This window comes from Eublepharis macularius, chromosome 6, assembly GCF_028583425.1.
Source record: "Eublepharis macularius isolate TG4126 chromosome 6, MPM_Emac_v1.0, whole genome shotgun sequence".
In the NCBI taxonomy this organism is placed as follows: Eukaryota; Metazoa; Chordata; class Lepidosauria; order Squamata; family Eublepharidae; genus Eublepharis; species Eublepharis macularius.
In genome coordinates, this window is record NC_072795.1 from 110605061 (window position 1) to 110632405 (window position 27345).

At 46.1% G+C, this 27345-nt stretch overlaps 1 protein-coding gene across 1 annotated transcript; it reads right to left on the reverse strand.

The window, feature by feature from the left end:
- Window positions 1–3827: 3827 nt before the first annotated feature.
- DDIT4 (DNA damage inducible transcript 4) lies at window positions 3828–6622 on the reverse strand. Its single transcript, XM_054982133.1, has 3 exons — window positions 6508–6622; window positions 6078–6323; window positions 3828–5207 (listed from the first exon to the last, which is right to left on the reverse strand). Exons 2-3 carry the CDS (start codon window positions 6250–6252, stop codon window positions 4714–4716), a joined length of 669 nt encoding a protein of 222 aa, XP_054838108.1. The 5' UTR covers window positions 6253–6323; window positions 6508–6622; the 3' UTR covers window positions 3828–4713.
- Window positions 6623–27345: the final 20723 nt, after the last annotated feature.

Genomic DNA, 27345 nt, shown 5'->3' on the forward strand with positions numbered 1-27345 from the left:
AGGAGAACACACACTTGATGTAACCCAACTGGTCTCTTTTTGATGCTTTAATTCACATCTCCTTGCCTTGTTAACTGTCTGGTCTGGTGAAATGCTCTTGAAATGCTGATCTCAGATACCAAAAGTTGGAGAGAACAACCAGTTCATGCTATGCCTACTAAAAGTCCTCCTTTGCAGCATGAACGTGGGGTGAGATCATGACACAAGTGGAATTGTGTTGCTCGCATAGATGTCTTAGGCATTCTCCAGTGTCTGTGACGCTTCCATAGCCCCATTCCAGTTGCTACTCCAAGGATATGTACAGACCTGCACTGCTTGAATTGTCAAGTTGCTGCAGAAGAGCCTCGCCCCATCACATGCAAGCATATCATAGCCTGCCCCGGAGCCAGCTAGGAGCAGGGAGAAGGCAGTTTGCCACAGAAGTCAGTTCTGTATAAGCACTGGCTGGCCAGCACTCGTAACGCCACCACACTATCTTCTCCTTACCGGCCCCACCAAGTTGTTTTGCCATTTTCAATTGATTTTTCACCACACTAATAAATGAGTAATTGTTCATAGTGTGCTTTTTAAAAAGCAAAGGGGTATACCCCACCTGAAAACTGAGGCAGCCAACAAGGCCGGCAACGGAGAATCTCAGTTCAGTATCTGTTGAACATGTGACAGCAGAGGGATGCTTCAGACTCGCTGAGCAGGAGAAAAAGATCCAGAGAGCCCTGCTTTAAAAGGGACAGCTGTTATGTACTTACAGTTGCTTTGACTTCTAGCTGCAGAGGAAAGAATTGTGTTTCCCCAGCAAAGTCGTATCGTGCCTGCTGGGGAAGGGCCATACTCCTGCAGCATAAGCTGATGCGGCTGCTTCCATAGAGAAGTTTAACTTGGCCTGGCCTCCCAAACTGCAGTGTCATGCAGTCATTCAATTGTGAGGTCTTCCCCTCCCGGCTATGATTTCCCCACATCTGCTTTGGTACGATTTCTCAAGCCAGATTGTACTGAAAGCTAGTTTGGTGGACTGTCATAGGGACAGGCAGGTGAAACCTCCCCACCTACACTGGTGCTATTTCTCCTTGCGCCTGCCCTTTCTCTCCTCCCCCGGCAGGATGTAACGATTTCTGATGTTTATAGCTGGCACAGTAGGAAGGAGGATGGGCAGACACAAGGGAAGGCAAAAATAGAGAACCCTCCTGAGCAGATACTCCCATCATCTCTGCATTTACAGCAACAATGAGCGCACAACAGGGTATTCATCCCCTTGTGGAGGTAGCCTATATCTTATTGATCTTCTGGACGGATTTTGAAAGCCACTCTGCTCGAGATTTTACCTAGGCTGATAGCACAAATCCAGCACCCCCTCCCAAATTCATACTTAGCAAATTCAGTGAGGGCCCCAGTCAAGCTTGCCTGCGTGTTTGTACTTACCTTCATCCTTGCCTTAAGAGCACAATTTAGATAAGCTTTGAGTGACTGGTATATTTCACCTTGTGCACCTTGACCAGCTGTCTGTGGTTACTGCCTCTTGATGAACTTTTCGCACATCTAAAGTGTGCTGAGCCCTCCAGTTCTCTTCATCATTGAATGTGGGATTTCTTCAATGTATGCTTCTCCAAAAGACCTCCAAGTAAGTCAGTGTTTCTGCATTGCCATAGATGAACTGGAAACTGAAACCCATTCCCCAACATGCTGACATAATGCTTAAGTTGAACTTTGATGCATCAGCATTGTAAAACGGACTGCATTATGCATGACTCACAGGATTTGTCGGGAGATTCCACAACTTCTGTTAGAACGTTCATGGCACTTGCAGAAGTATGCTTGTTCTATCGCAATTTGAGGGTATGTATAACCTTGCATAACCCACAAACCAGTGACATACACGTTGTCTCCTCATCTTCATCAATACGCAAAAAGGGCTGTGAAGGGAGCACTTGCAAGAGTGCATCGTGATACATTTTTAGACTTTAAAAAGGGGTACAGCCTATTGGGGGGCTGAATTAGTCAGTCACAGCAGTCTTCTAGGCTCACATCACATGTACCAATACATGTATGATCACCTTGGAATTGGAAAGCACGCACGCAATGCCAAGTTTCCCCCAGATGCTAATTTTCTTGTCACCAAGATATGTAATAGCCAACATGGCCTCATCTATGGACATATAAATCCAGGGGCAGGGGACATGTAGACAGAAGGTAGATTTTTCAGGGCACTTGGGACGCCTCCCTCAAGGTTTGCAGATAAATTAAAATCCCCCCCCAACAGACAATTGTTTGCGCAAGCCCAGACAATGTGCCTACACTGTTCCAAGAGAACTGGAGGAGGCAGTGCAGCATGCGACTGGAAGAGAGCAAGCCACTGCCTCTGATGCTTCCCACAGCTGGGTGGGCAAAAGTGGGATGGGGGAGATGGACGGGAGGCCAGACTGGCAGGGGAGTAGGTGGAGCAAGGTGTTTGACAGCTGGCCAGAGCAGAGAGATGGGGACAGGAAAGCAGAGTGGCATAGGGCGTGTTCATGATTTCCACTCAAGTTTCTCTTGGTTCCCTACTATAGGTGTGAGGAGTGGGAGAACGGACCAAAGGTGGAGAGGTGAGCCAGTTAAGAGGGGAATGGGATCTGCCCTGCCATTCTTGTACATCCCTGCTCATTTCTACTATCACAGTACAATTCAAACTTAAGCGCTTTAAAACCTAATTTCAACGAGTCCAGCTCTTCCAATGAAAAGAGCAGCAGTTAAAAGGCTTAACGGGGGACAGATTCTCTTGAGTTTAGAGTTCTACTTCCCCAAGGGAAATTCATCTCGGGCCGAAGCGCTCCTCCTCAAGGAAGAGTTTGCGCATGAAGTCACCATAAGCCACCCCATTTAAAGAGTGCCAGCTGAAATCCAGGCAGTACAGCATCAACTGACTTGCATTGCAACAGAAACCTGAGCTTCCATTGTTACCGAACTGTAGCATTTCACAGCTCGGGTGATATATCCAAAGCAAAGGTTAGATAGCCAGAAACCATGCCAAAAGGGCTGCGAGATCATGTACACCAATAAAAACGGGAAAAAGAGCAATTGCAAGGACATTCTCCCTACTGGCGTTACTCTTCTCTTTGCCCGAACTGGATCATCTCTACAGCTCTTTCCCTCTAACAGGGATCCAACACCAGGTTGCATCTCAGGATGGTTGACGTGATGAAACTATAGGAACAGAGGAATGCAGGTATGCATGTATCCCCAGAAACCAAGACCAATACTGAGGTGATCATCCAGGGCAACTGATTAAGGCAGGTACCACTCCCCTCCTTCAAAAAAGGCTGCGAAACGATGCTGCAATAGCAGCTTTGGTGACTCCACAAGCAAAGCATTTGGCCCTCGTCTGCCCATATTCCTGTAGGCCTCCAAACTCATTTTTGGCAGGCTGACAATAAGCAGCTATTTACCAGCCTGCAGTAGCACCCCAGGCCCAGCAAGCAAACAGCATGGAAGTTCTGGCTCATTTCCATTCCAAGCTTGACCACCAACTCCTCAGGATGTAGGAAACAAGGCACCCTCTTGCTGGTGGCCCTTCCCACCCAAACCACTCTTCCCCCAAGAGGGCGACATAGCTGTACACGAGCATTACCATAAGGTGTCTGTACTCTTGCTTCACACATAACTGAAAATGAGGGAGCATATAATGGCAGACTGGCTTGAGCTCTGCTTACTCATTTGAGAAACCACTGAAGAACTGTATGCAAGTCTACTCCTTCCCAACTCCCACAATCTTTGCCCCCCCCAACCCATACTGGTTAAAAAAAGAACAGAAGCCTATTAGAAATATTTTTATTAGAAAAGTAAAAAAACCACAAACAAGTTGCATAGGAAGTCTTCAAAAAACTTGATCAAGTGTACTCCATGTAAATGGCAATCAATGGAAGCGCTACAGACTGACTGTGAGGGTGCCTGCCCCCACCCCATCCCTCCCTGCATCCCCTCACACCTCCCTCAGACATACAGAGCCACGATTCCTACTCAGAAATGGGGCACAACCCAGTTAGTGCCCTGTGCCCCCCCCACAGGCTTCATTCAAACAATAGTGTGATGGCGCACAGTGGATTGACACCCCCCATTCACTCCAAAGTCCTTATTTAGCTGCCCTGTTTTAGCTGCTCTAATGTCAGTAGTGGAGCTTCTTCAGGTCCATCTATGCAGAACCATGTTACGCATTCTTGGTCCCTTTAGACCTTAACTCTTAAGTCATTCACCTCACCACGGATATCCATTGATTACTAGCTACTGCTATCTTCCTTAAAAAAAAAAAAGCTTACCAAAAAAAGGGCAACCTTCACGTACCCTTAGTGGCAGCCCTGCTGCTGTTATGACATCAGCTGTCAGGAAAAGTACTTCTTAAAGTCAGTCAAGAGAAAATTGTCCCGTAATCAGACAAGAGTTTTAAAGCTAGCACAGTGTCCAGGCCTAGTCAGGAGTGGGCATTTTTTCCCTGTCAAAGTTACTAAAAAGCAGAGAGTGCAGTTTTATTCTCAAGTCTTGCCTTCTTCTTTTGACTACTTGCCTACTACCTCTGTAAATCAAACTTCTGTCTAATCTAACCTACGGTGGCTGCAGATCCACATCTCAAAACCAGCTTATGTTCCACAGCCCTTTAAGATGCCTTCCCAGTTTTGTTCGGTGCTGGCCACCAACTTAAAGAGTTAAATGCTCAGTGACATCCTCCAGGAGCGATGACTGACAGCTTCAACACTCCTCTATAAGCAACTGTTCAGAGCTATAGAGCTTCTTTTTAATGACTCTGAAGCCAGTGCTGAGCTTCAGAGACTGACTGAAACCAGGAGAGAAAGCAGAGCCAGGACTAAAGAGTCCCTGGATCTTGGGCCACAGGCGGGAATCCAGTCTTAAAATAAGGGTTAGCTGGAAGGTAGGCACTAGGCTTGGGTCCACAGCAATCTGCCCCACACTATGGCATCCCTTCCCTTGTTCCACACACAGGTCAATGAGAGCCCCCCTCAAGCCGCAGGGCTCTCTGTAAGCCAAGTGGAGCAGCTCCTTGCCCACTTGGGTGACCAGCTGGCTTGGCATGAGGAGCTTGCAGGAGCGGCTGGAGTGGATCTTTGCTTTGTTCAGGCTGAGCTGGATCAGCTTCATCAGATTGGCACACAGCAGCTCATCCCCGGGATCATTCAGCAAGTCAAAGTCCGGCAAGGATACTTCATCCATGTATTCATGTGCATCTGCCAAAAAGAGACAAGACAACCTTTTTTATTTACTGTGCCAAGTGGGCCCCATTTATTGGTGACGGTTTTGCTAAAGTGGTATGAACTGAGCATCCTCACTAAGGGAAAAAGTGGCCCCAAAGGCAGGCCCATGCCAACCTACAGCTAAGCCTGCTTGCCAGCCCCCTGAACACACAGTTTTGCCCCCACTTTTACACAGCAGACTCTCCAGACAGCTGTAACACCACCAAGTTCTCCGCACCCACCTCAGGCCTTCATTAATCCAGAACATGCTCATTTGAAGCAGGCCCAGAAAACTCAACAGGATGTTTAAATGCAAGAAAGATCCCACCTTAACTGTCTGTTGGAAAAACTGTGTGCACGCGCCTGTGTGTGTGTGTGTGGGGGGGGGAACAGGTGCTAGACTTTCTCCTCCGATTTTTCCACGGGGAAGTCAGTGGCCTGTTTCCAGGGCGGTGTGGTGGTTAAGAGTGTCATTTAGAGAGCCATTATGGTGTAGCTGTTAGTGATGGACTAGGATCTGGGAAATCCAGGTTCAAATCCCCATTCTGACATGTAAACTAACTCGGTGACCTTGGGTCAGTCACATACTGAGCCTATCCTACCTCACAGGGCTGTTGTGAGGATAAAATAGAGGAAAGGAGAACAATGTAAGCCACCTTGGGTCCTCACTGGAGACAAAGGCTAGGTTTAAATATAGTAAATACATTTTTATACCGCCCGCCCCCCCCCCCAAAACACTCCACCTACACCTTTCACCCATGGAGCACTTTCTGCCCTTCCATCCACACACCCGCCCCGCTTCAAAGGCCCAATATATTTTAAGAAGCCTCCAATACGCAGGAAGAACCGCCCCCTCCACCTTACCCCCTTCGGAGCTCAAGCTGCTATCGAGAGATTCGCAATCCGAGCTCTCCAGCACAGCGGCGCGGCTGGCTGCTTCTTGGTAGGCGCTCTTCTCCCAAGCAAAGGACGGCTGGTTCTCTCTCTGCTCCGGAATGGGAGGCAGCGAGGAGGAGAAGCTGTCCCATAAAACCGGCATCTTCGCCCCCCGCAGACAGCGATCGCTTTTATCCCCGGGTCACAAAATGATCGGGGCCCGGATCGACGGTTCTGTAATGGGAGAAAACACGGAGGATCAGAACAGCGGGCCAGTCGACGAACTGGGCTGAGACATAAACCCGATCGGGGCAAAACACCATTAGAAGACTGCAATGTTATAACGCCGATTTAAATATCATTACCGGAGAGGGGAGACCATACACGAGACTTTCTGCATAAACCAAAGCAAACTTACCAGGTCTGAAGCGCTAGGAGAGAACAGCAAATGAGAGACTGTTCGAGAGCACCAGCAGAAACACCAACCCAGCGCTGCCGTGCGCGCAGCAACAACTCTCAAGCCACCCCTTCGCCCTTTCCTTGGCACTGGGCTCGCAACCTGCAGCTCCGTCGTTTAAATACTGAGGTCACGGAGAATCCCGCCCCCTCGGCGGCGCTCGCCCCCTGGGCTCGCGGGCTCCGCCGCCGCTCACTGGCCAGAAGGTAGAGCGGGGCTGGGCCAATAGCAAGCGAGCGCACGTTCGCAACGTTCTCTCCTGCCCGGTTACAGCAGCCTGGCGACACGCCCCCTTTTGGTTCTGCGCGGGGGCTGAGCAGAGCTGTGGCAGGGGGCGGGGAGGGAGAGGAAAAGAACCAAGAGGGGTGGGAGAGCGCTGATGAAACTGCGGGGGGGGGGGGAGGGGCGCAACTGCGAGGGGCTGCGGGGCGCTCGCTCCTGTCGACTGTGGCCTGCTTCCTAGGCCGCGGAGCCCTTGCATTTCAACGGGCTCGGCTCCCAAGTCAAAACCCCAGCCATCTTTGCTGAAGACCAGCAGCCTGCAAGGGCTGGAGTTCTGAAGGGCTTTGCCTCAACGGGGGTGGGGTGGGGGGCAGGGGGGGGGGAGAAGAAGGGTCGCTGAAGCCTGGCTCGGAGCGAGGGACGCTTGCCTTTTGGTTTGGGGGTTTTGCTGTGTCTGCGCCCCCAAATAATTGTGGCCTCTTCTTGAAAAGCGCTGAAATGTTCGGTGCAGCCCAGCTGCGGTGGGTATGCGGCCCCGTGGGACGAGATTATTCGTCCCACTAAAATGGCAGTCGTGTTTGTGGATTAATTTTGGAACGCGCTGGGATTTGCTTCAGCGCAAATATCTTTAGGATAGGAAGATTCGGGTCCAGCAGCACCTTAAAGACCAGGTTTCCAGGGTAGGAGCTTTTGAGCGCCAAAGCTCCTTTCTTCAGACACATTTAGAAGTGGAAGTATCTAGGATTTTATCGAGCCACAAGGTGGGAGAGGTATTTAAAGTAAGAGTGTAAGGGTTGATAATAACCTTGTGCTTATACACCGCTGTTCTGGACAGATCAGTGCCACACTCAGAGCAGTTAACAAAGTCAGTGTCATAATTCTGTAACTTCTAAGTATATCTGAGGAAGGGAGCTCTGACTCTCGAAAGCTTACACTCTTAAAATGTGATTGGTCCCCACTGGACTCAGATCTTGCTTTTCTGCTGCAGACGAAGGCGGCTACCCACCTGACCCTATCCTTAGGATCAGCTGCCGTCGTCCACGGGATTGTTTCAGGGAGCGGAGAAGGTAGGAAGGGCGGAGAGGATAGAGAGCCACAGGCGTCCTAATGGCCCATCCTCAGCACTTTAGTCAGAGCCGTCTGAACGCGCATAAACATTGTTGATCGAGTCCCTTGGCTACAAGGGAGCGAGGGCCGTGGAAAGCAGCGTGGAGATCTTCCCATTGGGAGAGCCTGAACTACAGAAGCAAAGCGAGGGGCCGGCTGACGGCTCAGCAAGAAAACGGGGGCAAGGGTTGGGTTATCAGCCCGAGGGCTGCGCTGTTCATCGTCCCGTTCCCAGTCTTACTGTCGCCTGAATAGCCGTTTCCATCCCCTCCCTGGGTCTGTGGTGTCAGGCAAGGGAGACCCGTTTCTCACAACCCTATTTTTGTTTTTATCCTGCCTTTCTCATCGAGATCCGAGGCGGATTGCACAGTACAAATGAAAACACATTATAATCAACAGCTAGAGCATTCACTGAGCAAAGTACACTTGGGAAAGACAGCTTGTGGGACTGAACCCCTAACCGAGGTGATTTTGGCACGTCTAAACGCCGCAGATCGTTAGCAGCGCTCGCGTCCTGTGCACTCTGCGGTGTTTACTCAGGAGATGCCCCGCTGTGTTTAAGGGGATTAAGTGTTAGCATCCTAGTTAGCTTCCTTACCCTGCAGTCCTATGCAGAATGGGATTCCAGTCTAACCCAGTGGAGTTAAACTGAAAACACTCCGTGAGGACTGCAGTACACCGAGTGAAGGGAAAGTTGGCCATCCGATGGCTCATTAACCGACCGGCCCACTCTTGAACTCGCGGCCTCGCCACTGCGGCCAGAGGGCCTCCTCCGGTGGAAATTAAATCGGATGGGGAGGGCCGAGCGCGCGCCCGAATTTTCTCGTCTTGCCCTTCCAAAGTGTGTCGCAGACAACTGCAACAGTTGCGTTGGCTGGTGATCGCGCTACACGTAAAGAGCAATTTAAGAAATGTAAAGTCTTTTCTCCTAGTGCTAAAATGGTGTTCAGTTTTATTTATTTGTATTGCAAAGTCCACGGACCCTACACTCTTGGAGGACTTCTAGTTCGACACCTTGGCTTGTTCCCCAGCGCTGCATCGCCAAGCGAAGCTGCAAAACTTGGATCCGCGCACCACTTTGAACCAGATTCGGGGGCTCAGAGGGTCCGGGGCTCAAGTGGTTAGCGGATCGCGCCGGGTCTCTTTCAGCACCCTTTCGGGAAGGCGGCTCACCACCGCGGCGCTGATAATTTCCCAGGGCGGAGGGAGGTCGGACAGACTGTGGCCTCTGCGCGTAAAGAGCTGAGTCCGAGCTCAGGGCCCGGCCCCAGCAGAGCTCACACGGAGTCATCCGCCCGGTCCTAGCGCCCTGCACGTTCCCGTCCAGTGTAAATCGCGGCGCGGGTTGCATCAGGAAGGGGGAGGAAGTCTGAGAGGCGCGTGCAAGACAGCGGGCCGTTTCATCAGAAAGGAAGGAAGCGCAGTCAGCGCGCGGCGGGCCCGGATCGGGGCTTTTATTGACGAATTTAAGTGGATAAGAGGAACGCCGACCGGATGCGTCGCGTTCTGGGAACGGCTCTCCGATCTTCGCGGGCGGGGGGCCTTTTCTGCTTCCCCCACTGGACCCATCTGCCGATGGAGCCACCACAACACAAACCGCGCTCTTCTGAGCAGAGAAAAGGGGAGCAGTTTAGGGAGCTCGGTGTCACCTTATATGTATACTTACTGCCGTTTTTTTTTTAAAAATATATCCTTTTCCCGAAGAACTCAGCGGAGTTCTCCTGTTTGATCCCCCCGACAGCAGAGAGAGAATGACTGGCCCAGACTTCATAGCTGAGTGGGGATTTGAACCCAGGTCTCCCCATCCCAAGGCCGATACTCATAACGTCTACAAATGGCCTTTGTATAATAGATGTAACTGCATAAATTGCCGTGTTTGAACAAAAGGGGGATTATGTTACTTCAGATGATAAATTACTATATTGTTTTCAGGTATAAAACAGTAACCATAACAAACGCTTTTCAAACATATTTTTCCCCTCCCTGGTTTGTTTGCTTCTGGTACTGCGATTTAACCTTGAATACATGCAAAAGCAGAGCCTTAAACTACTTTTTGTCCCCTAATGCTTAAATCTTTGTCTCCCCACCTACTGACATCTCAAATAGCATCCCCTAAATGGTGGGCAAAGGAAGAGATATGTGGAAGTGGAAAAAGGAAAGGATTCCAAATTAAACCTTTTGACTGATTCAGAAAAAAGCAAGAAGCGGAAATTAAACTACAAAGGAAAAGGAAAATACAATTAAAATGAGAGCCAGACCTCATAAACTCATGTGAGCTGATTTTTTTCCTTTGGGGGTTGAAGCAATCATTGGAATGGTTCAGAACATGTCCAGACTGGAGCCCATCATGCCTGGACAAATGGGCTGGAACAGGAGTGTGAGGATTTCAGGATCTCCCTGGTGAAATGTTTGCAAAAACAAGATGCATGAATAAAATGGTTGAAATGAAGGAGAAATCCAGCTTTTTCTAAACCTCTTAATAATAATATGCAGCATTTACAAAGCACTTTCAGTGTTCAAAAAGCATACCTTATTCTTTTAATAATGCTTAATGGCTCATCAGTATTGTTATCTCTACAACAAAAAGGAGGGGCTTGCCTCAGGCCACTGAATGTGTTTCTGGGGGAGGAGGTGAGATTTCAGGTAGGGATTTTCCAGCTGACATGCTTAGTCATTATTCTGCACTGGCGTTTGATGTGCCCAGGCAAATCCCAAAGGGACCACATTTCCAATCCAATGCAATAAAAAGAAGAGAGGCATAATTCTTGATTTCAACACTTGATGGTTTCCTACAGCCACCCACATACAGGATAATTCTCAAAAGGAAATCAATATTTCCCCAAAACTTGTCTTGACCAGTCTAGAAATATATATATTTCTGTCGTGGCTTCACAAGGCATTTCCAATCATTCTGTGCTTTGCTTGGGCACTTCAGCCCATCACAAAGTGATCCCAGTGACTGATGGATTTCAGCCTCTAGATCAATCTCCAGAGAAGGCCTAGAATAATTACTTTCAACACTCAAACCTGCTTTTCTTATCTTTCATGCTACATGACTCAGCATGTGTGTATAGCTCAGTTTCATTTGCTTTGCAGTGCTTTGCATGAAGTAATCAGAACTGACTCTTTCAGCTGCTGTGCACAATGTGGTCATAAATAACATCGCGCATGTATACACACTGATTTGGAAATAAGTCTCACTAATTTCCAAGTAGCTCAGCTATACAGCACCCGGATCTGGATAGTCCTGGTGTGCTTGGTTTCATCAGATCTCAGAAGCTAAGCAGGGTTAGTAATTGGTTGGGAGACCTCCAATGGAGACCAGGGTCACAGAGGCAGGCAATGGCAAACCACATCTGTTAATCTCTTGCCATGAAACCCCCTCTAGGGGTTGCCATAAGTCAGCTCTGACTTGACGGCACTCTGTACTCCAGTGGTAGAGCACCTGCGTTGCATGCACGTTCTAGGTTCAGTTCCAAGCATGTCCAGTTAAAATTATCAGGCAGTAAGTAATATGAAAGACCTCTACCGGAGCGGCCTGTCAAAGTAGTCAGTAGACCACTTGACAGGTCAGTGGCTTGACTCATTATAAAGCATCTTCATGTGTGTCCAGGAATCATATTAAGGTTTGAGATATCTATAAGAGTACTGGATTTTACACCTAGGAGATCTTAAGTTTAACTCCCAAGTCAGCCACAGGTAGAAGCTATTGATGGACTGATCCTCTGTGAATCTGTCTCTCTTAAAGCCACTGATGTCCATCACCACCACTACCTCAACTGGCAGAATTCAACCATTTAATTACTGAGTGAAGAAGTAATTCCTTTTGGTCTTTCTGAATCTATTGCCCATCAATTTCACTGGGTGCTCCCAAATTCTAGTATTATGGGAGGGGGAAGGAGGAGTTCTGTCTCAGTACTCTCCACTATGGAGAATGGTGTCTTTCTTGCTCTCTGACTTGGGCTTCTTTAAAGTTCTTCAAAGCCATCATTATACCTTATCATAACGTACATACAGGGGTTATGTGTTCATATAAGAGCCCCGTAGTGCACAGTGGTAAACTGCAGTACTGCAGCCCAAGCTCTGCTCATGTCCCGAGTTCAATCCTGGTGGAAGCTAGGTTCAGATAGCTGGTTCAAGGTCGACTCAGCCTTCCATCCTTCCGAGGTCGGTAAAATGCATACCCAGTTTCCTGGGGGTAAAGCATAGATGACTGGGGAAGGCAATGGCAAACCACCCTGTAACAGAAAGTCTGCCAAGAAAATGTGATGAGACGTCCCCCCATGGGTCAGTAATGACTTGGTATCTTTACCTATATGTCGTACATGGCATGCCATAGTCAAGATACTGAAATTCAGAAAACAGGAGAGAAAAGAGTGTGTTTTTGCCTGTGTGGTTCCAGCCAGAAGAAAGAATGTGACTAATGGATCCAAGAGCTACTGAGGTACAAAATGTGGTCTAGATACAGGACCTTATACATTCAAGTATTTTGCTGTCCCAGACAAATACTCTGCAGCACTCACAAATTACAAGGAGTTTGCTGGCATACAGGTCAATACAAAAATGTTCTCCTGAGGTAGAAAAATTGAAAACAACCTAGGAACCAACACATTTATTTTTGGACCCGTTAAGCCACAAGAAGGGCTGTGGCTGAGTTGCAGAGCATCTGCTTGGCATGTAGAAAGTCCCAGGTTCAATCCAGTTAAAAGAATCAGGTAGCCTCTTACGGAGAGCCACTAACAGTCAGAGTAGACAGTCACTGATAGACAATCACTGATAGATCAGTGATCTGGCTCGGTAGAATGCATCTTCATGTGTTTTTCGTGAATGTGAGCCCACAAAGCATACCATTCAATATGAATTATTGACCTCTTTATTGGTACACCACTATTTTCTTTTCCCATTCAAACAGGGCATCCTTGTAGCAACTGCAAGCCACTGGCCTCCATTTAATGCTTTCCTAGTGTTTTTTTTTTCTATGCAAGTCATAATTAGTGTTGCTACAGAGACTTGGTGTGAGTGGAGTGGGGTGGGTTCCTAGAACAGCAAATGGGAAAGGAGGTGGATTCATGAATCAGTCTTTCTTCCCTCTTTCTAACAACTATGAATGAAAACCTCTTCGAATGGAAATTTACAAGTCGGTTTACTGGCTGCCATAAAACAAAACATGTCAGCCCTCGGTAACACTTATCACACACAGTGTTCTCTCTATGTCACCCTGCCTGTGAGTATCATCTCTCCCCTGTGTTGTGAAACTGAGCAGCAATAACATAAAGCCAAGGTTGCAAGCTCAGCGCCCAACGAAGGGCTCTGTCTTCACTGATAACATTGACACAAAAGCTCAGCGTTTACACGTCCCTCATTCAGAGACCATGCTTTACTTTTCCATTTGACTTGCTCTCCAAGAAGTGAAATGTGCCTGAGAATTTTTCTTCAGCTCTAGGTATATTTGGGTACAGGCCCTTCATGTCAGTTCCTGGTCATTCTCATAAATGTGACACATTCCAAACTAAAATTGGCAGACCTGTTGAAACTGACACAAGTGAGGAGAAAAAAACCTGACCATCCTATATGAGAGTTAAAAAACAGTCAAGTTTCCCCCCTCCCCAACACTGGTTTCCAGCCCTTCAGCAAACATCATCATGTTTTAAAAATAATTTCTGCAATAATGAGGACTAGACAATGACTTTTAACAAGATACTAACAGGAGGGATTTCTAGATTCTAACAAGAAAGTCTGGGCCTTCTAGATATCTCCAGGATGCCCCACACAGAGCAGACAATGGATAAATTGCCATTTGAGAATAAAAAGTGAATATGGTGGAGATTTGCATAACCCAGTAATGACTGTACAGGATAGGGTCTCATCTTTGTTAAACTTATTTATCCATAGCTTAAGAATGTGTATTCTGTTTTGCACACAGAAGCTTGGAAAGGTCATAGAATGTTTTTATAAATTATTCTTGGTTCTGATGAGTCCATTTTATCTACCTACAGCTTGCTCAGAACTTGCCAAGTCTCTTGTTGATAAATTTGTCACATTTTTAACCCAGCCCTTCCTCTAGGAAGCTCAGGATAGCCTACACCATGCTCTCCTCCTCTAGAGAGAGATCTGAGGTCACCCAATTAACTTAATTACTAATTAGGACTTTGAACCCAGATTTCTTCAGTCAGTTCTTAGGAGGATCCAGTAGGTGCATTGAATCCATATTTGAATTCTGCTAAGAGCTCTGCAGGCATCCATATTTAGGCTACAACCCTACACAAACTTGGAGTAAGCTCTATTGAACACAGTGGAATTTACTTCTGAATAAATATGCTAAGTGTTGTGCTGCACGTCTGTTTAAGATGAGAGGGGCTATAGCTGATCCTAGTACTGGGCTGCCATATTAGCCAACTCATTTATCTTGTTGATGTTCATTGCACATAATGCACACACTGTTCTTGTCCTTGAAGGCAATTCTCCAGCTACTGCCTGATAATTTTTAATAGGTGTTTTTTAAAAAAAAATGAATTTTCAGGACAACTTTAAATATCACTCTAGAAGTTTGGTAATGTTACATTTGCACAGGAAACCTGTGACCTTATTAGCAGATTTATACTTTGAAAAGGCAAAGGGTCAATTCACATGTTACAAAGTCCTCATGTCTCTTGCCAACTCTGGCTTGGGAAATTCCAGGAGATTTGGGGGCAGTGCTTGGGGAGGGTAGAGAAGAAGATCAGCAAGAATGTGAAGCCACAGAGTCCGACCTTGGAAGCTGCCATTTCCTCCAGGGGAACTGATCCCTGCGGTCTGCAGATCAGTTGAAATCCCAGGAGAACTCCAGGCCCCACTTGGAGGCTGGTTAATCTACGTGGCCCCCATGTGTCCATCATGGATTCTGTCAACCAGAAGTGAGTGCACTGATGGGGTACACAAATTCCCAACAGGGCAAACAGCAGCTCCTTGGGGCATTTCAAATCAGGATAACGGTGCAGAGTGGAAGCCAGTCCCCTCTCATTCCACACCACTGTCCCAATCCAAACTGTGCCTGAAATCAGGCTTACCAGTCCCCCACTGGTGACAGGGGATTCCCCACTGCCAGCAGGCGCTTCCCACCACCTCTCAGCTGACCAGCAGGGGGTGGAATGGTGAGAAACTAGGGAGAAATCGGCAGCAATTTAACACAGAGATGGCACTCCCCTGTCAAGTGATGTCAATGTATTGCTGGGGACACTTTGGTATTTGGGCAAATACCAATTTTGCCCAGATACCAGAGTATCCTCAACATCCCCCAGAGACACACTGACATCACTTCTGCGTGCACGGGGAGTAATGTCAGGGTGTCACCAGCAATGTAATGATGTTGCCGTCAACCTCTCTGGTAAGTCTCCCAACCCCCTACCAGTTGTTAGGGGGACCTGGCAGCCCTGAATGCCTGGAAATTAAGTTTTCAGTATAGAACTGCCAGAACATCTGTCAACAGGACATAAGGAGACTATGAAGACTTCAACATGCAAATTGGCCCAGAGAAAATGAACTGGCCAGATGAGTTTTTGACAGTATTCTGACCAAGGGGAGAAAATGATTTCTAGAGGCTGGGCTGTTGCCATGGGCCCCCACATAAAGCTCACTTCTGGACCTCCCTCATACCACCAGTTACAAACCTATAGATCACATAAAAGCAAACCTGCCCAACTCCTTGGGCATCCAGTTTGACCAGGGCCCTTGAATGTTGTGCCCTGCTCTTGGTAACCCTATCAAGAGGTCAAAGCCAAGGCATAATCTGTGACTGGGTTCAGTACCAGCATGATTTTAATACCAGCACTCTGAATTCTGGAAGGCAGGAAGGAGACTAATGAAATGTGCCATTGAGCATGCGCCTTTTCCAGCGTCAACAAATGATGACAGTTTGTCTTCAGTCATAGAATTAGGGAATAGGGCATGAAGGGCTAGCAGATGGTGTGATTAACCACAGGACCATCTCCAGTTGGAAATGAAGACTGGCTAGAGTAGAGATAAGGGAATTAGGCTGGTGGACCTTGCTAATGACTCACCATGTTATCCTGGGAACAATCCTGATAATAGGTTTTCTCCCAGTGAGCCAATCTGTGAAACATGGGTGACAACTACGTTCCCTTGCCTTCACTGCTGTGTTCTAAGGTTTCTCTGTGGCTTGTACAATGCTCCAATATGTCCAGATGTGCACTTTTATTATTAAATAATGGCTCAAAGGGAAAGTTGACTTTGTTTATAGATGACATATTTATTTGGATATTTTATACCTCATTTTTCTCCCCAACAGGATCCAAAACAGATTAGAGTATTTTTCTCTGTTCCTCCATTTTATCCTCACAACTGGTTAGAGTGAGAAAAAATGACAGGCCCAAGGTCACGCAGGGAGCTCCTGTGGCAGAGCAGAGAATCAAATATGGGTCTCTCGGGTCCCAGCCCAATCCCCTCTAATCACTACACTATGCTGATTATAACTTTATCATTGTGGAAGCTGACATATTTTAAACTTGTTCTCTTGGGCACCGTCCTTCCCAAAGCAGCAGAGATAATTAGTTTGTAGCATATGGGGTGGGAAGGGGGAGAAGACCTGGTGTCTGCAAAAGGAAGCAGGCGAAGCCTTCAGATGAACACAGTTATTTTGCCGATGATTCTTGCACTTACTGCAGATTATTTGTAGGGGACTCGTACATCATTTGACCTCAATTTGCAGAGAACAATGGGTCCACTGCAGCTGACCTCGATTCCGTCCATTGAAGTCATTCATATTGACTGCAGACAAGTTGGCAGCAGTTCAGGGGGGACTTGGTTCAAGTCCATCATTGCGGACAGCATAGGTGCCCTGTGAGCCAAACGCCTTGATGCACATTGTTAAGGAAAGGGACGGAGAACAAGCAGTTACGAGAGGTTTGCAGGTCACCTGTGATTCCTAAGTGTCAGGAAATACCATAGGGTTGGCTGTCTTCATTATACTTTGTGAGCTTTGTGGGCACATCTGGCCAGTCTCTAGATGGTAAGTACCCATGTCCGAGGGTGGACAATGCCCAGTTCTCTATTGCTTGAGAAGCAGCAAGTACTTGGACCAAAGGGTTAGTAGGGAAGCAGACAGACAGCTAGCTTAGAGGTTTCTCTCAGCAACAAGCTGCTCACAAACTTGTGTTAATAGATTATCATTTTGGGTGGAAAGCTCCAGTATGCAGACCTGAGGCTGGTCAGTGTCTATATGGGAGACCATCCAGCAATGTTAGATATGCAATTTTGGAATAAAGTGGTTTATTCATCTATCTAATAGCCAAGGGCGAGCCACAATACAGATAAATCTGCAAAACAGGTCTGTCCCAGCTACAATGGATAACTGTAGGTTTGCACAAAATTTGATTTAGTAAAAAAAAAAGGGGGGGGAGGGGAGGGTATAAAGGCCAAATGGCAAGAGTGACCATTCATAGACATGTTTTAATCCTCAGAGTTTGGATAGATGAGAAAGAAGGAGGCAGCATGAGACAGGAGGTAAAGAAAGTGGAAGTGGAGCAGCAGTGAGATTGGGACACAGTGAGGGGGAAGCAGAGGCAGACCAAAGTAGCAGAAACAATACCTGCTACCTCAGCCCAGAACAACTTGCTTCCTCCCTCCCTCCCGAAAGACAGTATGACAAGCCAAGCATGCCCAACAGGGCTTCCCAAACTTTGTGAGACTTTGCAAGAGTTCGGGAAGCCCTCTTGTGCACATGCATCTCATGGAGCTGTGCTTGTAGACACCTGGGGAATGAGCTGTTCTGAGTGGAGGTGAGATGAGGTGGTGGTGAAGGGTACACAGCATGGGTGGCAGCAAAGGTTGCCCCAAACCTGCCACCTGAGGCCACCGCCTCACCTTGCCTCATTTTAGAGCCGTCCTGCTTCCGTCCGACCTATTCAAGTCAGATCTTACCACAGAAATAAATTAAGGCCTGCTTCTCACAAACACCTGATGTGATAATCCTGCCCCTTGAGCATATGGCTTTATGATATCAATTTTCAGTTTCAAATTAAAAACATATTTTGCAGCATGGATGTTTGCATTACTCCTTCTTGTTAAAAAAACTGGAAGTATGCAGCGTACTCTGATTTTCTTTGAGTGAATGAGCTTCTGTGTCATTAATATTGAAAACACCAGAACTAGTCTTTTGATGGAAACATAAAAGGATTTGTGTTTTCATTTTAATTTTCCTGAGTAACAGATTTTGGACCAGTTCTTCTGAAAAACAGAAGAAAATCAGAGAACTGTCTGATTTAATAAAACACACATCATGAGGGAATCTGACTGAAGGCAGACCTGAGGCACTGACAGGAGATTCATAGGCCCTGAGGCATTCGAATGGATTGTATCACTTCAGTGGACAGGTAGAGATACCATTTTTAAGGTTCCTTTCTCCCCACCACAGTTTAAAAACAAACAACTCCCTGCAAATAGAAAAATACAGAGAAAGATGCTAGCCTGCCCTTTGCCTGCCATGCTGATTTTCTGTTTGCAGGGAGTTTTTAAACATGGGGAACCATTCAGAACTCTGACCCTTCTTCTGCAGTATGCAGTCCTATGTAGAGGAACTCCAGCTTAAGCCTGTCAAAACCAGTGGCTTTAGACTGGAGTAACTCTGCACAGGATTGCACAACTGTATTACCGTAGCTCTCTACCATTTTGTACTTCTATATACATAGATTAAAGAACCATTTCAACTTCAAACATGAAAATGCTTTAACATTTCATCTCTGAGGCACTCCTGCTAGGGAATAAATCCCAGTGACCACAATGGAACTAATTTCTGTGGCTGATCTCCCCCCACCGCAAAAGCGTTTCAGGTGATATAACCGAGGCCTCATCGGCCATGGTACAACTTGCTGTGATTTTTGGCTCAAGTTTCACCAGTGTTTGTGGTATTTTATAAACTTGCAAAGCCAGATAGACCAAAGATGACAATGGAACAAGGGAAAGAGTCTATGCCTCCGACTGCCGTTATTTTGTCTGATCAGAAAATACATCTCTCTTTTGTTAGTGAAGTATAGTAAGGACTGCTTGATCTTATGGAAAGTTAAGCATGCTGGAGTGGATTGTTTTCAATGGGCCTAGATGCATTTTCATTTTGCATAACGTTGGGCTGCAACCGGGGCTTTGAAATGCTACAAGTGATTTTTTTTTTTAGCTCAGCATTCTTCATATAGAAATGTGTCACCACGTGAAGGGGGGGGGGGGAGACGCACACTCAGGGCCAAGCTACACATGATGAATGACACTTGAACGGCAAGTGTATTTCTCCCTGTTCACTTGCCCTCCACTCAATCCACTTGCTGTTCAAGTGTCATTCGTCATGTGTAGCTTGGCCCTCAGCTGCTCTTGTGCAGTTTAAGCAGTGAAAATGAGAGCCACGTTATCTGTACAGTCTCTCAAAAGTTCATACCCTGGAAATCTCTTTGGTCTTTAAGGTGCTACTGGACCCAAATCTTGCTCTTCTACTACAGACCAACGTGGCTACCCACCCCGAAACTATATTCTGTACACTGAACCATTTTTAAAGGCACAGCTGCAGTGGCTGGTTTAAAAGCTGGCAATCCTCATCGCGTTTCAAAGCAAAACCTTTACAAGTGTTTAAATGCTAGGGCAGTTCTGAGTCAACTACTGCCTTAAAAAGATACTGTGAACTATTAAAACATCCCTTATGATGACGGCATTCTGAGATGAGATGAAATCTTTCCAAATGAAGGGAGTATCTTGAAAGAAGAGAAATTTGGCAACCTTCGCTCTAATGATGAGTGTTTTTATTCCTTTTATTTACTTTATTTATACCCGACCTTTCTCCCCAAAGGGAAGCCAAAGTGGCTTGAGTAAAAGCAAACAAATGTTGAATATGAGCTGTTGTGAACCTGCTTCCCTTTGGGACTTGCCAGAACATGCATACTCTGCAGCTTCAATGGGCATCGAAATGTGTTAGTCATAAGCATGCCTGCATGTGGATGGGCAGCGATTCAGATGGTGCTTGTCGACACATACACAGACCCAGTGTTCTGTTTCACCTCTCCCAATGCGAGCTTTTCCTAAGGGAGAGGCCAAGCATTCGAGTGGCCCAGTTTTATTAGCATCTTGCTTAGTTGTTAATAAGGAGGTTGTGAAGCCAAAACAAAAAGTTATTAAGTATTATAATGACATTATTATAATTAGGTTATAGGTATTTCCCAGCTTTCTACCAAGAAACATCTTTAAAACCCATCAGATGGCCTCTTTCAAAGGGGGCAATCTGTGATTACTCAGTGGTAGACTATTCTTATACAGACCTTTTAAAGCTGCTTTTGGTCACCGGGAAGGCATTCTGCACATGCTCGTGAGAATGTGGGCCGTAGTACGAAACCTCCCCCCACTTTGTTACTCTCTGCAGATGCTCAAATACACTTAGCCAGAGGTTTTGAACACCAGTGGTGACTCACCTATTGTGGACCTTACTGGATCCACATAAATGCATATAGTGACTATCTTGCAAGATAGAATGAGAACCCAGTGACACTTTTACCCATTGTCACCAGGGGTTTTCCTCTGCTTTTTTCCCAGTTTCCTTTGCTCTGTGCTGGTTGGTAACTTAGAAGATCAAATGCCTAAGCAATGTTGCACACCCCTGGGCTGCCTCCCTACAAATAGTTAAAACACACACACATATCTTGGACTGCTGGGAACGTGTCTTGCAAAGCGTTTGCCTGGGGAAGACGAGGGCCCCTCCACTGCAGACGTGCTGAGTCCAGTGATTTTGCAAGTTGGAGGAGGAGCAGGGGAAGGGTTGATCAAATTGCATAACAACAGAAAGAAGGAGCTCCAGCCCAGAGGAGCAGGGGATGCTTGCAAACAGGCAAATGCATTGCGCTTCCAAAGAGTCTCCAAGGGACCATCAGGGATGCTGGAATGACAGAGAGAAAATTCTGAGTGTCCTGGTCAGCCTGGGGGCCCATGGAGCTGGCTACATCATGTGATTGGTCTTCATATGATTTGGGGGCTGGATCTGGGTGATGTCAGGATGTCCCAAAGGGAATCCGTATCTGGAGTCCTGTTGTGCCTGTCGGCAGCCCTTGAGATCTGGTTGCAACCTTTCAGCCCATCCTGTACCCCTTTGAGTCCCTCTTTTCTTTTTCTTTTTTTAAAAAAAGAAGTCACTGATCTTTGAAATGGTCCCTGAGGCAACCTGGAAGAGGTCAGGGCAGGTCCTTGAGTGATAACTATAACAATGGAGCTGGAGCTGGTGCAGAGTAATATCATCAAAACCAAGGATTGGCCTCTGGCCCACGAAACTTAAGAGCTACATTTCTACAGTGGGGGAGAAATCCAAAGGATGGGAGAGGAGGGGCAATGAGTGAGGGGCAAATGAATGCATTTCATGTATTTCGTTTAATTTCAGCTAGGGACAAGGATTTAAACTGTGACTTCATATGAAAGGCATTAGGCTTGTATGGTCAGGGTATTGGCCATGGATGTGTGTATTCTCATACTCTGGGGTTGCTCTGCACACATGTAAAATTCCATATTCAGTGTAGAATTTCTCAAAATGGTATGTCCCATGTTATAGTCATTTCTAGAAATCGATGATTCTTTATGCAATAGGTGATAGAAGAAGGCGTGGAAAAGTGCAGGCATTTGGGGGCAATCTTTTGAACGTCTCGCTCAAAGGAAACCATGAATTTTTTAATTGGTGGTCACCTCAATAAATTGTTAAACAAGTACCATTAAAAGCAGCAGTGTGGGAGAGACAGCCACATCTGGGTCTCCACCCACTTTTGAGGGCTCAGAGTTGGACACCAGCTCTTTCTGTTTTCACTGCACCAGCATGAAGAGCTGACACCAACCTCAGAGCCCTCAAAAGCAGGTGGAGAGACGTGTGGCCCTCTCTCCAACAGGCTCCGTTCTCTTACACAGCAAAGACCACTAATAGTGTGCTTGAAAAGTTACATATGCAGAGCACAAGAAGGTTCCTGTTGGAATCAAGAAGAGACTACTTACCCAGGGGAGGGGGAGTGCAGAACCGGGAGGCGAAACATCTAGAGCTGCTAAAAGGAAAAAAAAATAGAACAATACACAGGCAGGGCAAAGGTCCTATTTTGGAACAAGACACAAAGGGACAGAGAGGATTTTGGGAACAGGAAAAAAAACCAGAAACAGCTATAGAAATATTTAGAGGAAAGGAATGAGAGGCAAAGAACATAGAACAAATCTAGTAAGGGATATATTAAGAGACACCCCCCCACACACACACACACCACTTGAACACCCACATACTCAAGCACTCTGTCACTATCTTTATTTGCGATATCTTTGGTGTGAATCTTCAGTTCATCATCACGTGGCACCCAAGGATGCCAAATGTCACAGACCAAACACAAACCTGGTTGATTGTTGGGCTTGCACTTCCTCTCCTCCTACACTATTTGTGGAATGTTCCATTGCAGACAGGTGTCCTCTTGTCAGTTCAATTGGCTGTGGCATCCAAACGTGGGGATCTTAACAAACTGTGGTTTCTTCCTTTCCGTATAACTGGGAACCATGGTTAAGTATCCTGGTTATTGAACATACGTGAGAACATAAGAAGAGCCATGCTGGAACAGACTTGTGGTCCACCTAGTCACTCAGGGGCCAAACAGGAAGGCCAAAAAAAGACATAGGCAGAAAGTTAAATCAAAAAGAGTCCAGTAGCACCTTTAAGACTAACCAATTTTATTGTAGCATAAGCTTTCGAGAATCAAGTTCTCTTCGTCAGATGCATGGTACAGAAACTGGTCAAATATAGAAAGTTAAAAATTTGATAATCTAACCAAAATCAGGGAGACGATGACGGGATTGAGATTGGTTTAATCATTATGCTAAATAAGCTGTGGAATAATAGTGCAAGTGACACAGGGGCTGTCTATACTTGTGGCCACCGCTACATCCACAGCAGCAATCCCACCATTTCACTCTTAGTTGAGTGAAGATTCATGTTGTCCATCCTGACTCTATTCCTCTTTAACTTCTTTGGGTGCTCTTGAAGTCTACTAACAAGGAAAAGGAAGAGACGGTTACTCTCTCCTTTTTCTCCAAACATATATCATTTGATAAACCCCCATTATGTCCCAGAGTTGGTTTCAGTAAAGCATTAAGGAAAGAAGAAGAGGTGGTGGCGAAGTCCTCCTCACCACAGAAGAAATTGCTTGCATTTGAATGGGACTGAGTACCTGGATTTTGGAGTCTTTGCACAAATAGCATGCAAAGGGATCTGTGGGCATTCTTCTGGTGTTTAGATCTTGCTTTAGGGCTCCAAAGAAATCCTCAAATGTGTGAGGCTCTGAGAGGAAATTTAAAACTGGGCGTCTTGCCAGGAGTAGCCAGTCTAGACAGAGAGCCTCCCTTCCCCCCATAGCTGCCAAACCAGTCTCCATGAATGCTAATTCCTCACAACCAGTCAGCTAACTACATAAAAAACAGCGTCCAGACTGTGAAGGATAGGGGCAAAGGGCATTTCTCTGTAAGATTTGTTTCTATCCTATTCTTAGTGTCTAAATTGGGGGCTCTTTCAGTACATAACTGGGCTTTCCTTAAGCATACTGTCACATTGTCTGGCTGCCACATAGCTGGAGCATTACGGTACAGGATCTTGTGTTGCCCTTCAGAGTAAACAGGACAACACTGGGACATGGAGAGGGGTTAGAACATGTGGAAAGGAGGAATAACTTCTAAACACCCTCAACAGTGTCAGCTTCTGCCTTGCCCTTGTCAAACCAGTACCAGACGCCATCCAATTAGATTGGGCCTGTATAACCCACGAATAATCAAACTGAGCCATCCGCTCAGGGCCTGATAGACCTTCTGTTTAGGAGACTGTAAAAACTGTGTCATACCACATAGCTAGTAATATTTCTTTAGGCAGGGTAGGCCACAAATCGTGATGGCCTGGGCTACGTTGTGCAGGAATCAGAGATCCCATTCGAAGAAGCGATCCACTTTTAAAATTTTAAATGGAAAAACTGCTTGCCTCTTTGGCAATGTCATTGTGGAGAAAATCTCAAAGAATCCCTGGTTGTGTTCTTGATGATGAGTCGAAAGGCAGTTATCATTTGGAAGCTTTCCAAAGGTCCTCCAAATAGTGGCTATGATTTTTTTTAAAAAGAATGAGCAAACTGGACTGCTGATCCTAAATATCATGAATGTTAAGAACTGCTGCTGCTATAAGCATTTTGCTAAGCACTGAAATACTTAACGGGCTTTTTATTAACAGGCTTTTTGGGGCCTTTGTGGCATCTCTCAGACATAAGTCATGGGACTATTACCTGGATGAAAAATGTGGTAGAGGGGTGGAAAGAGATGTGGGAAAGGATGAATCAAACTTTTGCCCATCCAAATGGGCTTGGGTAGATCACACTTTCTCACAGCCTAATCTGCCCCATAGATAGGGTTGCCAGGCCCAAGTTGGGAAATTCCTGGAGATTTTGGGGGTGGAGCCTGGAGAGGGTGAGGTCTGAGGAGAGAATAGCCCCAGTGAGGCTGAATGCCATACAATTTACCCTTCAGAGCAGCCATTTTCTCCAGGAGAAGTGGTCTCTGTTGCCTGGAGATCAGTTGTAATTCTGGGAGATCTCCAGCTACCATCTGGAGGTTAACCAAAAAATGCAACAGGACCAACTCTCAAGGGAGTACCAAAACAAGCAATATATATGAGGGCAACACAGTGAAAAAATAGTATAAAGTGTTATTGAAAAAATAACAACAAATGTATAGTCAAATAAAGTGCAACATGCTACAGTACCATAGTAATACAATCAGAACAGACAGCAGTGACCAATACAACCAACCAAGGTAATGGAGTACAAGGTGAGTGCTACATATAAAGTCATAGAATTATTTTCACATTAAAGGTACGTACTTATGTTCTTTTTTACAGGTGTCAGGAAGAAAGCCTGGGGGCACAAGACCCCAGCGACTCTACAAGGAGCCAGGCAAAGAACTGGCTGGAGGTTGGCAACCCTATGTATATGGGAAAGGTGCAGAGGAGATTTGCCCCCTCTCTTCAGTGCAGTTTTGCTGTGATCATCCCTAAAAAGACAAAAGACAGGCAACTGATTGGTTATCCATCTGTTTTTTTCATTAAGGAACAAATTCCAGCATTGGGGGAGAGTCAATTGGTGAAACAACATGGGGGGGGGAGCATTCTTCTCCCCTTCCATGTTTGGTCTGAGCTGAATCTGGGGCCATGCCACTTATATTAGCGTTTTTTAAATGCTCAAAGGATCCAGAGACAGCCCTCTAGTTTGACTCTCCCTTGTGACTTTATGCTATCAAAAGTGCCCTCTAGAATCAAGGGTCATGATCAGAAGACAAAAATTGTGGGCAGCTACATTGGACTACCGGGGGGAAATCTGTAAGTGACTGGAGGGCAAAAACCTATATGAGGACGAAATAAAACATCACAAAAGAAGGAGCTAATCTTCATGCTGTGTGCAAAACAAAATGAGGGTGCCAGGGAGAGAAAAAGGAAGACATCTGCACAACACATCTTGCGTGGTGGGTCTTAAAGTGGAGTGGTGGTGCTGTCATACAGATGTGTAGCATGCTGCTTGGCATGTTTTGTCAAAAGTAAGTCCCTTTGGGTTCAATAAGGCTCACTTCCAGGTTAAGTGTGTATTAGGTTAGGTTATGCTAGGTGGAAACAAAACAAAAAAACAGATTGCACAAAAGGTTGCAAAGATAAGGAAGGAACAGTTGTTCTGGGTCTGGAAATCTAAAAGCCGCATTGATTCAGATCTGTCTCCAGCGGAAGATAAGGAGCTTACCAAATATATCTTTCATAAATGCTCCAGTTCTGGAAACAGATATACTGCTGCAGTGTGTGCTAAAAGAAGCCACTGATGAAGAATTCTAGACACAGGCTGGGATGATTTATGACATACATGGAAATTCCATCTTGACTTGGCTCCAGCTGAATTAGGATGGAAATACTGGGGAAAGTTGGCTCACTGAGCAGAGCGCACCCCTAACATAGCAGCCAAGTGGCATTTATGGACTGTGGTTATCCTGGATTGTTTTCAGCACATGGCAAGACATTTGTGATCCAAGGCAGAGGATATGCTTTATGTGCAGAAGGTGTATTTAATTTTTTAAAAATCTTTTAAAAGATTATTTAAAGGAGTATTTTGTGAAAGAGGCCCAAATCCAGTATCTACAGGAAACCAAAATCAAGTGGACACACACATCTTTAAACACCCATGTATATGTGCCTGAGGTGACATACACAAAACGGTTTTCTGATAGCGCTGCTGGCAGCCGCAGTTACAAAAAAGGATCATACCATAGAGTATCTAGCGATTCATAGAGCCACCTGACGTCACTTCTGGGTTTTCCATGGAAATGATGTAGTGCTATAGCTTGGTAACCCTAGTTTTTAAAGTTGTTTGTCCACAGTGACTTTACTCCTAGTGTATAGAATATGGATGTTTCCTGAAAGTCATAACATGTAGGACTGCTCCAAGAAATGTAATCACTAACAGTCCCTTCCTCCACCAGGTTTAAAGGATGGGGTGCACTTGCTTACATTGAGGGCTCTAGCCAAGGAGTTTTGAATTTTCAGATTCATCCAAAACAAACAACCCCTGTGTCTTTCTTGCCCTTTAGACTTGATTTAAATAGGATGCTAGTGAGCCAATAACGGTGGAACTTCACTCTCACACAGTACTCCATTTAACCTACTAACTTTCGTCCTTTGCCAAGCAGCTGCACATGTTAATGAATGTGTCAGAGGTCTATAGTTTGGTGTGTGTGTGTTGCACTGACATGCTAAATACGTGTACATAACTCCTTCCCATGGGTAGTGGCTCAGTTTAAGTGAGATGCTGTGCCTGTGTGAGCGCAAAGTCCTGTGGGTGAGTTCCGTTGCCTTGCCAGTTTAAATCAGGCTTTACTATAGGGAAATGAGACAGTATTCCACCCAATTTCACAGAAGAAGGCCTGCTCCCAGCTACTTCAGACTTTCAGAGATAATGAAGAGCAGTGGGTAGAGCTAACATCTGGGATGCCAACCTCCAGGTGAAGTCTGGAGTGTTCCCAGAATTACAACTGATCTCCAAATGACAGAGATCAGCTCCCCTGGAGAAAATGGCTGCTTGGAGGGTAGACTTATGACATTAAGGACCCTCCCCTTCTGCTAAGGACCCTCCCCTTCTCAAACCCTGCCCTCTCCAGGATCCATCCCCAAATCTACAGGAATTTTCCAACCTGGAGTTGGCAACCTGAGGTCAAACATATATCAGTTGATGGAGATTCTACCAGCCTTTGGACTATGCACCTAATGGTGATCAACTAAACCCTAAGAAATATTGTCAGATAACTGAGAACAGCAAAAGATGCAAGCAAACATCTTTGCATACGTTGGGTTACTGCAACACACTCTATGTAGTGTAGCCTTGAAAACAAACCAGAAACTACAACTGGCCCAGAATGTGGCAGTCTGAC

Bases quoted from the DNA above. Each gene is read 5' to 3' on its own strand.
- DDIT4 (XM_054982133.1), bottom strand. From the start codon at position 6,252: ATGCCGGTTTTATGGGACAGCTTCTCCTCCTCGCTGCCTCCCATTCCG. The intron at 5,208-6,077 runs GTAAGGTGGAGG...TCTTTTTGGCAG, and splicing joins CAGCTTGAGCTCCGAAGGGG to ATGCACATGAATACATGGAT.